General features: G+C 36.9%; 1 protein-coding gene across 1 annotated transcript in view; it reads left to right on the top strand.

The window, feature by feature from the left end:
• Positions 1-3,966: 3,966 nt before the first annotated feature.
• LOC107680131 (kazrin-A-like) overlaps positions 3,967-13,507 on the top strand; it is a 46,447-nt gene continuing 36,906 nt past the window's right edge. Inside the window, exons 1-2 of the mRNA XM_016475906.1 lie at positions 3,967-4,053; positions 8,767-8,962. Of these exons, the coding sequence (XP_016331392.1) occupies positions 4,018-4,053; positions 8,767-8,962 (232 nt within the window). The 5' untranslated portion in view covers positions 3,967-4,017. The remainder of the gene's footprint in view (positions 4,054-8,766; positions 8,963-13,507) is intronic.

The raw sequence follows: 13,507 nt of genomic DNA, 5'->3' as shown, positions 1-13,507 counted from the left end.
ATAAGTCAGTTTAGCCAAGAATGAGAGGCAGAAGCGTCACTTAAAGGAAATACTCTTACTCACACATACACACAAAAAATATGTTCACACACACACACATTCCCAGGGGCAGTGATCTTAGATGCTAGCAGTATTGCCTGCTCTCCCTTTACAGTAAAAGAGAGAGAGGAAGCATGGAAGAGTGATAAGGGTGGAGGGGGTATGAATAAGAGCAGAACAGAAGCCAGTTCTATTACTTAATATTTACTAATAACAAACATACACACACACACTCAGGATGGGAGATGCTCCTCCGAGTCTCTGTCAGGTGACGGGAACTCAAATACAGCAGACAGAAGACAGTGAGTATCTGTTTTCTTCTGCCTCTGCAAAGTCAAATTCATTGAATGCATTGCCGTGCACTTCTTATTTATGAGAAATGTATAAAAAATAAATCCGTAATAATAAAATCTTATTCTATGTTAATCTTTATTATTTTCATTCAGACATTATTTGTAGTGATGTCAAAAATTGTAGTGATGTTCTGTTCTTGTTTACTGTAATTCTGTTTGCTTATTCATATATTTGGTCTACTTTATATTTATTTTTAATTTGATGGTACTGTAATACTATTAATTCCATTTCCTATTTATTGTTAGTTGATATAAATAAATCCTAATTCAACTCTACAGTAATTCTGCTGACACTTAGCAGTAAGGTTCTATACTTGGCATTAGTTACTGCATCTTTCTTTCACTTTTTGTACTTTTTTTTTTTTTTACACGAGTTATTCAAATTAGAGAGCATGCACATATAATGAATAGCTTATCAGTCTTTTAGCTTATTAGGATTTATTCACAGATTGAGATGCTGTTTGGACATGGTGATTTTTACTTTAGAGCATGACCTTAAGCCTTCAAGGATACTGTCAAATTAGCCTGAGAAAAAGAAAGAAATAGAAACAGGGTGAAAAACAGAGAGAGGGGCTGTTTTATTTGATTGCTTGTGTGTGTGTTTCAGTTCTCTGACCTTTTATATCAAAAGCTTTATTTAGTCTGCCGGACACCTTTGTGTACTCTCTTACACATACTCACACACTTGAGCACAGAAAGACTTATTGTAGTTTTACCAAGAAAAGGATGGTATCAAATGCTGCAAAACACCTAATCTACCTAATCTGTCTCTTTAAATGATTTCTGCTGGTGTGACCTAGTGTAGATAATTTAATATTTATAGCAATATTTAATATTTTAATATTTTTAGTTAAGAAAAGAAACAGATGAACACCAATTTGGCTGTAATGGGAGACTATCTGTACCATCTTAAACCACTTTAAAAGAATTGTTCACTCAAAAATGAAAATATGCTGAATATTTACTCACCCTCAGGCCATCCAAGATGTAGATAAGTTTTTGGAGAAATTTAGCATTACATCACTTTGCAGTGAATGGGTGCCATCAGAATGAAAGTTCAAAAGGCATGCTTTTAGCAAATGTTTGTTTTTGGGTGAACTATTCTTGTAAACCTCCTTAAACCTGAAACCAGCTAAAACTAGCAAACCAGTAAGGCTAGGTGCCTGGCAAAAATGTTTTTACAGGGAAATATTATTAGAATTTATGCGTCTGTGTTGTGTGAGAAGTCTTTCTCACTTTCTCACTCTTTTTCAAAATGTGTCGTACATCTCTTCACTGCTCTTTAATAAAAATCCCTCTTGACACTTGAGGTGAGTGTTAAATTAAGATGTTTCTGCAGGAATTAAATGTGAGAGAACATTGCCATTTTTTCAGCTTTACAACATCATATAGTGAATTGAATTCAGGTTTCAAGATGCCAATGGGAAAAGATGGAAAAACTGTGTGGAAGTATAGTTTATTTTCTTCCGAACTATCTTTTCTGTATGGTTGTGTATTTTGCTACCTTATATTTCACTTTTACTGACTGCCTTGATTAACATAAATGCTAGATGATTAATTGTAATCGGCAGTATATTGTTAGGTAGTATATGGAGGAATCCTGTATGATCAGTTTTTTGCTCTTTGCTCTTGTTTTGCTCTTGTTTAGTGACATATGACCATTAGAGGGCGACATAGATCCTCAGTGTAACCTATACAGACCCACATAGATACCATTTATTTACCACTGAATAACATTGCAAACGTAAAAAAAAAAAAAGTGTTTCCACGTAAAAATGCATAGGTCATTGTTTAATTATACTTGCAAAGACTGTAATCACACACATAAACAGTATTGTTTAATATCAGTATTTGATCTGTTTTTCAGTGATGGTGAAGTACGTACACATTCATTTTGTTGCAGATGAAAATAAGTAATGTTCTTCAAGATTAGGATTGACATCAAAAGTCAGTCTTGGCTGTCAAACATGTCTATTTCAGCAGACTCACACATATGATGTTAGAAATACTAAGAAGCCTTTGCTCTGAACCAATCTTCTTCTTGTTTATAGTCTCTTTGACAGAGGTAGCTGATGCTAGCATTCAGTGACATTCATGTCGTCCTCCTCCCTGTCAGCACTGTTTAGATTAATTAACATGCATCTATTAAAACACTCCAAAAGATAAGTGGTATAATTTCACTCAAGCATCTGTCATCAGCTGATGAAATGCCTAGAGCGCTGTAGTGGTTTGTAACCCTCCAAAAGACACGAGAGAATTAAGATATTCCTTTAAAATGTATCTTTTAAATTGGTCTTGAAAGAGAACGATTTTCTCCCTATTTGGCTTTTTCTTAGACATGTATGTATGTGTTCAGGTTTGTTCAGGTTCAGATCCACTTTGAGACATAAAAGACAGATGGAGGATGACAGTGAAGGGTTGTGGTAGAGAAAGATGACTCCAAAGGCAATAATGTCTGTCTGAATATTTCTGAACTGATCTCTGAGCGATTCAGAAGATGGGTGTGATAAATCCTGACCTGTGAGCTGTTGTACAATTTAGATTTATATTTTCAGTCTTTCAGTTTATATGCTGGGAAATATTACTGCCTGTCATTGTGTGTGTATTTGTCTTGGGTTCAGTGATATTAATATGAGCAGGTCCACATAAAATATTTTGACTAATTTATCAATGCCTTCTCACACACACATGCACACACACACACACACACACACACACACACACACACACACACAGTCTGTTTTTAGTATTTATGAAACATTTCAGTGTTTTAGTATTTCAAAAACATTGTCATCCGACTGAGCTGAATAATCTGTAATTGATTTACAATCTGTAATTGAAAATAAATGTGAGGTATTAAAAAATTAATAAAAAGTATGAACGGAAAAAATATGTTTTAAGCAATACATTGACTGAAGCAATTTTATGGTTAGCAAAGTTACGTATTTTTAAAGTTAAGTATTTTTAAATAAATCTAATCATAGATAAATATTATTTAAAATAATAATATCAATTAATTAAATATAAATTATTATTATTATTATTAGTTTTACTGTTTAAATCCATTCCACAAAATTCTGATATTTTAGTCCAAAATCAATGCAGAATAGATGAAAAAGTATTCAGAATCAGACATTTTCATTATATTAAAAACAACTTTGTAAATTAATATTTTGTGTTCCAATTAAAATGTTAAGCATTTGGAACAAAACGAGGGTCAGTAAATAATGAAAGAATTTTATTTTTGGGATGAACTGTCCCTTTAAGAATTCACAATCTCCTTGTGACAAGGAGATTCTGCTACTGGCCTAGACGTGCTCCTCATTAAACCATATCTTCATTTAAAACTCATTAAATTAAGCAGAAATTAAATCCTAATTAACTTAAACTCAGTCTAAATGGAAAACCGTGATCACTCAGGGACTATGAGTGTTAATACTGCCATTCATTATATTATGGCTTCTCTTTATCAGCTACAGTATATGCTAGTGCTTTAACTGTGTTTGAACGTGCATATGCTTGTGCTTCTGCAGAGGGTCAGGTTCCATTTTGTGGGTGGAGGAAAAATCTGGAAGATGAAGAGCAGGTATCACTGCTTATCAAAAGAGAAGCACTTCAGAGAGCCATGAAACTCATGACGCACCTGCAGCTCAATGCACAGGTACGTACAGCCAATCGTGTTCCTTTATGTACTGTTTCTACTTTCTACTTTACTGTTTTTACTTTCTACTTTATGTACACACTACTGTTTAATTTTTTTTTTTAAACATATATATATATATATATATATATATATATATGATATTCAATTTTGCAGTTCACAATTTGTGTAGCTCACTTTCTTTCATCTTAAATGGTTAGCAAATCTCAAGATAAATATCACTTTTTCTTACTGTATATTATAATGTTAATGCCTAAATTAACTTGTAGCATTTGAAATGATTGATTTTACTTGTGTTTTTATTTAATTTATTTACACAAAATAGTATAGTTTACTTCATAATCTGTAAAATTCTCAAGAAATGTGCAGGAGAATATTGTGATGGTCAGTGTGAATGTGTTCCAGTATAGGTGTGAGTATGTGTTTGTGTTTGTTGTGTGTGTGGTTGGACAGACAATTTCCCTATCCCATCTGCTCCTCCTGGCCGAATCAAACCCTGATGAGCCGAAACCTCCCCCCTCTTTCCCAGACCAGAGATCCATCAGCCGACCTGCCACTCAAGGCCTAGGGGGGCTGGAAATGATAATGTTGCTGCCATCTTCCTGTGATTTTTAATAACCCGAAGCACACACTCACATCTCATGCTGTTCCCTCACACATAAACACAATTATTTAGAGTGAGCTTTTAATAGGGTTACAAGGTTTATCGTAACTTGATGATTAAAAACCTTGCAGATTCAAAACTTGCGCTACACATTAATGACCCTCAGTATGAATCAGGGCTAGACGGGTCCTAGCAGGGTCCAGACTAATCTCACCAGTGAGTCCCTGGGGGACTGATAAGGTCTGCAAGAGTCAATTTGCTATTCCTCATCAAGCCTAACCCACCACACACACACCCACTCTGGTCAGTTTGCAAAGGCCCAGCTGGTTCTCAGAGGGCACATGTCACAAATGACTAACGTATCCCATAATGCCATCTGCTTCCGATATCCCAGAAGACCTCCAACCAATCAGAAACACATAGTCACCAAAGAAACACCTGACTGACATTAGAGGGCCGGCTGTTACCATGGTGATGAGCCCAGCTCGGATGAGTGCTTCAAACTCCACAACAAATTGTTTTAGTGGTTGCACACATATGTGTGAGGTTTGTGTTTAAGGTCTGAGAGGCAGTTTGAGATCGGACAAGATGCTTAGGAAGTGTCTCGATAGGTGTGTGTGTGTGAGGGTCTGGCTGGTCTATTGTGTCTGGATGTGCAAGAGCTACATTAATTTTCTCTCCTTTCCTCATTTTCCTGCTCAGCAGAGCGGAGAGAGAGGGACGGAGAGAAAGGGAGAGGGCAAAGGACAAGGGAGAGGAAGATTCAGAGGAGCATAAAGAGAAGAAGACAAAGAAAACCAGAGGAGATTAGACAAAAAGTGTAAATAAGAAAAATGGGATCTCATTCTTTCTCTTAAATCTCATTACAGCGAAGCCGGAAAGCAGTAATTAAAATTAGCATGATGGAAAAACTCTGTTTCTCAAATAGTGAGGATTCTTCATATCAATAAAGTAGCTGCTGGATGAGAGATTTTGAAGGTCTGGCTCTGCGATTTGAAAGTATTTAAAGGGATAGGTTCCTCAAAAATGAAAATTGTCAACATTTACTCACCCTCATATAATTCCAAACCTATATGACTTTCTGTGAAACCCAAAAGATATTTCAAAAATGTCTCAGTGTTTTTTTTTTATAACAATAAAGTCAATGATAACCAAAAAAGTTTGGTTATCAACATTCTTCAAATTATCTTCTTTTGTGTTCCTCTTACAGGTTTGGAATGACATAAGGGTGAGTAAATGATGACAGAATGTTCATTATTGGGTGAACTGTGGAGTTGCAGTTGTTCAAGTACTGAAGAGGTCATTGGAAACAGTCCCTCCACAAGGGATTTTCAGTGCTGTTTGTGACTGACAATAAACACATTGAGGGAGACAGCTGAATGTCACCCTCACACACCACTCTGACAGCAGCCTGGAGGAAGTGATGTCATAAACCGAGAGAGGTGTTGTCACCCGCTCCAGAATACAAGCTGAATGCATGTGCTATATTTCACACAGTATGTTGCTCACCTGCAGTTCCATGTTACTGTCATTCTCTTTAATGCTGGTGTTTTTCTGCTTGATTTATGAATTCATCCATGATTAGCAGTTACTTAGAGTTTGTGGTCAGCATTGTGCATCCTAATAGGGGTGTGGTCAGTGAAGGCATTGGTCAGGACCATGGGACTAAATAAACCCAGAAAAAATGGACTTGGAACGTCTCATTGCTTATACTGAATACTGCACAGTATATACAGTATACTCTCTACAATTTTTTTGATAAACAGAACACATTAAGATACATTTTGTGGCAAGAAAGGTTTATTGTCCACTGTCAATATAGCGATGCATGAAGCACAGCTCACACATAAGTCACTTTCAAAGCAAAGCTTTTGTTCAGTACGGCAAATTCACATGTCCAACTTGAACCTGATGCGAAATCTGCATAGGAAAAACATGTGGAACTCACAATTTTGCAAATTCCTGTTAAAATGACTGAATTTCATCCAATTTCACTGAGCAATGGTAAATGTAACAGCACCTTGAAAGCAGATAATATTAAACAGGCATCCCACTGGAACAGCTTTGAGAGGGCGATGTATGTTAAAGAGGATGTTGTCAGATCGTTTCTGCCTTTGGGTGCGGTCAGTAATCTTTTAAAGGGTTAGTTCACCCAAAAGTGTATGCTGTTCTGTGTCAGCTGCGTCACGCCGGCTCTGTTTCCTACGTTGTTGTGATTTGATCTGAACGGAAACAGCGTATCTGTGTGACGCAGCTGACACAGAACAGCATACGCTGTTTACGTCCAGCGGATATTCTCCAAAATGGCACCAGGGTGATGCGGAGGAGACGAATTGTTGAATAAAGTCGTTATTTTTTTTCTTTTGCGCACAAAAAGTATTCTCGTAGCTTCGTATAATTGCGGATGGACCACTGATGCCACATGGATTATTTTACCGATCTCCTTGCTACGTTTCTGGACTTGGGAACATTTCAGTTGCGTTGCAGGGTCAGAGAGCTCTCAGATTCCATCAAAAATATCGTAATTTGTGTTCCGAAGATGAACGAAGGTCTTACGGGTTTGAAACAACATGAAGGTGAGTAATTAATGACAGATTTTTCATTTTTTAGGTGAACTAACCCTTTAAGCCAAGTCTCACAGAGTTTAACATTACAGCGTACATGATTAACATGAAAGAGAGAATAAGCAGATGATCTACTGTGATTCCACCCAGATATGACAGGACTGACCGGATATGTCAGGAAACTCAGATTCAAGAATCATTTTGTTTATACAGGGGAATGAAGAAGAAGACTTCTCTGTTTAGAAGAATGTTGTGTAAAGGGGATTTTTGAAATGAGTCCTTTATTTTGCTTGGCCCTGGTTCACAATACAAGCTCTTGAACATTCATACACACAAACACATTCATACCATTCTCCCAAAACCACACTATTCTGCCATCTCAGAGATGACTGAGGTTTAGAATTTGAGTGGGTACACTGAAAGGACACATATGCACTTTCTCTTCCTGCCACACGCATACTGTAGTCTACAAAAACTTTGAATGTGTCAACATTATCTCTTCTCCCTCCTAGATACAATCTATTAATTCATACCTGGCTTAACATTAAAAAAATAAAATAAAATACAAAATAAACCTAAATGTGTGTGGGAGAAGTATGAAATAAGAGATGAATGAGTGAGGATGAGTGTCACACGACACAAGTCACAGAAGTTAGAAGCTATTACGGTCTCAACTGTGTCTCACAGACACAGTATTTTTCACATTAAGATAATGATATTTACCATATCTTGCCCTTTAACCCTCACAGAGACCTGCTCACATTATTAGATTGAAAGCAAAGCAGCATTTGGCAGATATACGAACCTTTCAAACAGCGAAGAACACTTCAACTATCCTCATAAGTAGGGTTTCTAAATGTTTTACTATATTTATGAAGACATTTTCAAAATTTGGTCTTCAGAAGTGTAGACAAATCTGTAGTCTACATGCACACACACAGAAAAGCAAACACATACTGTTTGTATTCACAGTTAAACAGACCTATATTTTAAAATAAAAATGATAGATAAAATTAAATAATAATATATCAAAGGTGATATTGAAAAAAGCTAATTACCGATTTAAAAGGTAACTATTAAGCGAGTGTTTTTTTACATTTTTACCTTGATTTATTAAAAAAAAAAAAAAAGTTTATTTACTTATTTCCTTAAAAATAAAGTTTAAATAAATACGTTTAAGATGCAAATGGCACGTTCCTTTCGATAGGTGCCCTCCTCTTTTCGTTCTCAGATGGTACAGTCCGTTTAAAGAGACGCTCGGAGTCTGGTGCGTTGAACTCTCTCCACGAGAGCGAGCGCGGAAAGAGCAGTTTAGTGTAGCACGCTGTTTTATTCTCTCTCTAAAGTCTCTGCGTCTCAGTCTGTCTTTCTTTCTGACAGCCCCATCCAAACATTAGACAATATGGGACTCTAAATATATTTGCTCACCTTGTGGATATTGGGGGATTTCTGCCTTTATAAAATACAGGACATAGACAGAATGGGATTTTAGTGTGCTTATAATGCAGCAGGCAAAATGACTCGCTCCGTGGATTCTCCCCGCAGGCGAAGATCCGGAGAATGATGGACGAAAATAAGCAGCTCGCGCAGCGGATCGATGGCGCGATCCAGTGCGCGAAGCAGGAGGTGGCGAACCTGCGCGCGGAGCTGACAGCCACCGGCCACAGACTGGCGGAACTCGGCGAGCTGGAAGAACCGGGCGAACCGCAGGAACATCAGCAGCAACAACAGAACCATCACGGTAAGGAACCGCACCTGTGAGTCTGTGACCGCACATATACCTGTGTGACCTTCGAGTGAATGGCAGAACTCTCACTCTTCCTTCGATTCATTCAGTGGGTTAGGAAGGTGACTTGGTTTTCAGTTACCTCACTGACAACTGGTGTGTTTCAGGACAGCATGTTTTTGTGTGGAAGTGTCAGAATGCTTGTGTGTGTATTTCATTAAGAGAAAGAGTGTTTATATTCATCCACATCTTTCAGATCAGTACCAGAAATCAACTTTTTGTTATTGTGAGACATATTTCCCCCACTGTAATTGGTTTTCAGTGACAGTTTTTACCTTTTTGAGGGCATTTTTTCTTAACAGCGATTAATTCAGTTAATTGAACCCATGGGTAGATATATTATGAGATGTTACATGACCAATACCAGAAATTCACTGCAGTGCAAATCTAGCCCCAGTGTTTTGGGCATTTTTGGACATCGTGCTTTTTGTCACTTTGGTTGGCATTTTAGATCTGTTCCTTACTTAAACAAGACTGTCTGTCTCCACTAGAGAAACTGTTTTACAGAGAACCAAAGTAATGTAATCGAGCATAGCTCGTGTTTCAGGAAATGGTCCTTCATTTCATTTTCCATTAATGCTGTCAGACTACAGAAGAGAGAGTATGTATGGCTCTCCTGCTGTTCTGTGTGCTCTTGTAGCCACCATTGATTGATTGGTCAGTCTTGTGATTGTCATTAAAGCTGAGTGGTGTAGCTTGGGATGGCTTCGGTTTGAGTCTCTTGGGTGATCAGAGTGAATCTCCGTTTCTGATCCACCTGCGCTCACTGGGTGGAGTGGACACCCTGCTAGTTTGGGTCATAACATTTAACAGATGCTTTTTATCCAAAGCAACCTACTGAATGCCAGAGCCACCCTGGGGTTGTGTGCTTTGCTTAAGGGCACGATGATGAATCAGGATTGTGATTTCCATAATTACTCAAAAATCTCATATAATTGCTGATTAACTAGATGTTCCCTGAAGTGACTTTGCCTCACCGTAGAAACACGCTGCTATCAATTTACACTTCTATTCTTAGATAATCATACAAGGTTGTGTTTTTGATCAGCACAAATCCAATTTGCACTGTTAAAAAAATTTGATTTTCACAAAATATTCTACAGTTAAAACCTGTTAATTGATTAAGTGTTAGTTACTGTAAAACTGTAAATGGATTGATATCACATGTAATTTTTCTGTAAAATACTGTCAAGTTTATGGTTTCGGAAGTAAAAACTATAAATTACTGTATAATCTACGATGCAAAACAATAAAATGGACATTCCCAGTAGTCCCTGCATGACGCATCACATATAATTTTATTTTATTTAAGTAGTAATTGAAATGGTTATACGTTGTAAAATATGCATGCACCAGTATGCTTTATTGTTATACCAGAAACATTTTTATTGTATTTGTAACATTGAATGTCTGGCAACCACAGCTCCTGTATTTTTGCTTAAATTTAACAGGATATTTTTTACAGTGTGCACTTATTATAGGGCTACTTGATTGGTCAATTGTGGTGTTCCTTTTGTACATTGATTACTAAACTGTATATTTGACCCTTGTATTATATGCCAAGAAGCTATTTCATATCTGTTTATTTATTTGGTAAGCAGTTGTATAACAAGTGGAATAATGTAAAGTCAGCCAGTAGTTATTGCAAAACAAACCCCTTCAGGCTGTACATTACAGGATGTTCATTTTGTGATGATGCTGGCTAACTGTACATTATGCATTACATGCATTACTGCTATATAATTACATATAAAAGCATGTGAAAAGAACGGTTATCTTTCCATTCCTCATTATTTCTCAGTAGAAATCCGTCTCATAACTGCTGATGAATCCTGACACTCAGAGGATCACTATGAGGCTCTTGTCTGCATCTCTCTCTGATTTTATTCAGCACTTCATTGAGAGCTCAGCAAATTGCGATCTTGTGTCTAATGTCCCACATCCACCCCAGGAAAGGCACTTTTCGGCCTTGAGTTTGGCTTGCCAAGTCACTTGATGCAATTATATTTATATATATGTGTTCATTTATGCATTTGGCAGGCACTTTTATCCAAAGCGATTAAGAAATGCTATATATTTTATCATTACATGTATTCCCTGGGAATCAAACCTATGACCTTGACATTGCTAGCGCCAGTTAAGCTTCACTGTTTCAGTCTGGCCAAGCTGTTTTCAGCTAATCGGGGACTTTGTTGTTGCATTTTGCCACATGTCAGAATGCAGGATGTGTGTATTGACAAAATAATGACTTATCAAGATGGAAAATCACACGGAAACATGCGCCCAGACATGGGCCTGTCGGTGTAGATGAGAACAGTGCTTATTTATCTCTTGGAAGAGAGAGTAGCAGTGCAGATGGCCCTACAAAGACCTGCTGCTAATGAATGAGACACTAAACGCATTCAAATAAACACACACACAGTCTTGTCTGCTTGTAGTTAATTTCCCAATTATGGCATAGTATGTGGGTTTTTAAGGGATTCTGAGTTATTTTATTTGCTTAAAGATTATGTGTATGGAGCGCTTCCACACTATAGCCAGAAAAGAAAGGGTCTAAGTGCACTTGGCCATATATCTGACTTATGTGATGTTTCTAAATTGCTTTAATGGGCTGGCTGCATAATTGTTTTGATGTAACAGCTGTTGGCTGCCATGAAAAAGGCTGGTTATTTCTGTTTATGGGAATTACACTTGCATATATACGTTTGAGAATGAGCTAATTAGTTAGGATAAATCACTAACAAAGTAATTGCTCTTCTTTAGTAAGTCTTGAGAGACAATACGAACAGAAGATTGGCTCCATACAGGTGAGCATGTGTTCATCTTAGATTATGTCATAGGGGCTGTTCAAGTTCGAATTTCCTTATCTATCTGTCTCTAGGCAGCAGTGTGGGTTGCTAGGCAATCTCCTCTCATTATGACATCACAAAGGGGAGGACTGATAATGCAGCTAAAAGCTTTTCTCCTTTCTCTCCATATACTGTAAATTCAGAAACACTCCAGCTGATCAATGCTTTTAGTTCATCCTACTGACATTAATGAGCTATAAGCGGGTCATTAGCTCTTCAGATTTCGATTATGTTGTGCTGTATAAAAGTGATTATATTTTCATAAGGGTGTTCCATGTGCTTGTCTATTATTAAAATGTAAAATAAATCTAGTTGTTTGTATCTCAGCAAGAGTGTGTTTATAAACAGGTGTTATGTATATGTGAGAGCGCGATGTGATGGGAGCTGGCTGAATGCAGTCCTGATCCTGATCCCGATCCCTCAGACGTGTGAACTGCCTAATTTAAAAGCAAGGCAAAAGATGAAACATCTCTATGTATATCCACATCAAGCCTCTAGATTGAAGCAGTCAAGAGCTCAGCTCACTCATAAAGACCATAATGAGTGACAGTAAAGACATTTATAATGTCACAAAAGATTTTTATTTTAAAACTCTTTTTTTAAGAAAAAAGATATTTAATATCCTTTTTTTAAGATGTTCTTTTGGAATTTCTATTCATCAAAGAATCCTGAAAAAAAAGCTTTTATATATATATATATATATCATGGTTTACACAAAAAATATTAAGCAGCACAATTTTTTTCAACATTGATAATAATGAAAAATATTTGTGAATGAAACTTGTGAATGGTGCATAATCATTATTTTCAGTTATCATCATTTTCATCATTATTATCAGTAAATAGCTATCCTGCTCTCTATTCAAAAAGTCAAAGTGGTTAAAAGCTACATAGAATATTATTGCTTGTTGTTTAATATGAAGGATTGTAAAGGTATCTACACGCTGCATCATAGAACGCTTAGAATCTAAAGGGGAGTTGTTTTTAAAGGGGAGTTTTATGAAAGCTACAGTCTGTCATGAGACCACATACTGAGAAAATGTTATCTTTTGCTGCAACGCACTCTGCCGTAGGCATCCATTGAGCAATGAGAATCCCAGACATGCTGGTCCAGTACCACATTTTTTTTTCTCCATCCTTCTCTTTCTTTTCTTTCTCTCTCTATCCTTCTGTTTTCTCTCTCCCCGTCTTTTTCTTTCATTTTCCCCCCTACAGGTACCCACGTTCGTGCTGAACTGATGAAAGCTGTAATCTTACATCTTTACTGCTGTGTTGGTGATGTTTGGCTATCACTGTTCTGAAAGTGTTCAGGTCACCTGACAGCTGCATGTCCTGCTGCTGCTCTAATGCCCTTGATTGAGGCTATTTACTCCTCAAGAGCATTACAGCTTGTCTGATCTCTGTATGAGTCACATTGCATGAATGTGTGTGTGGCTGTATTCAAACATTATAAATCACGAGTGTAGTCAAAATCTGAAAATAATGTTTTACCTGCCAAGGGTGAATTAAGAATTTACCAGTCATGAATGTTTTTTTTTGTGCCATGAAACTGTATGTGGCATTACATTTATAGAAAAATATATTTTTTGTGGAAAAAAATATGGATAGGTCACTTTTAATGTACTGTACCACCTACCCTAAACCTAACCAA

The sequence above is a fragment of the Sinocyclocheilus anshuiensis genome, unplaced genomic scaffold (assembly GCF_001515605.1).
Source record: "Sinocyclocheilus anshuiensis isolate Anshui unplaced genomic scaffold, SAMN03320099.WGS_v1.1 scaffold13, whole genome shotgun sequence".
NCBI lineage: Eukaryota > Metazoa > Chordata > Actinopteri > Cypriniformes > Cyprinidae > Sinocyclocheilus > Sinocyclocheilus anshuiensis.
This window is presented reverse-complemented; position numbering and strand designations above follow the sequence as displayed.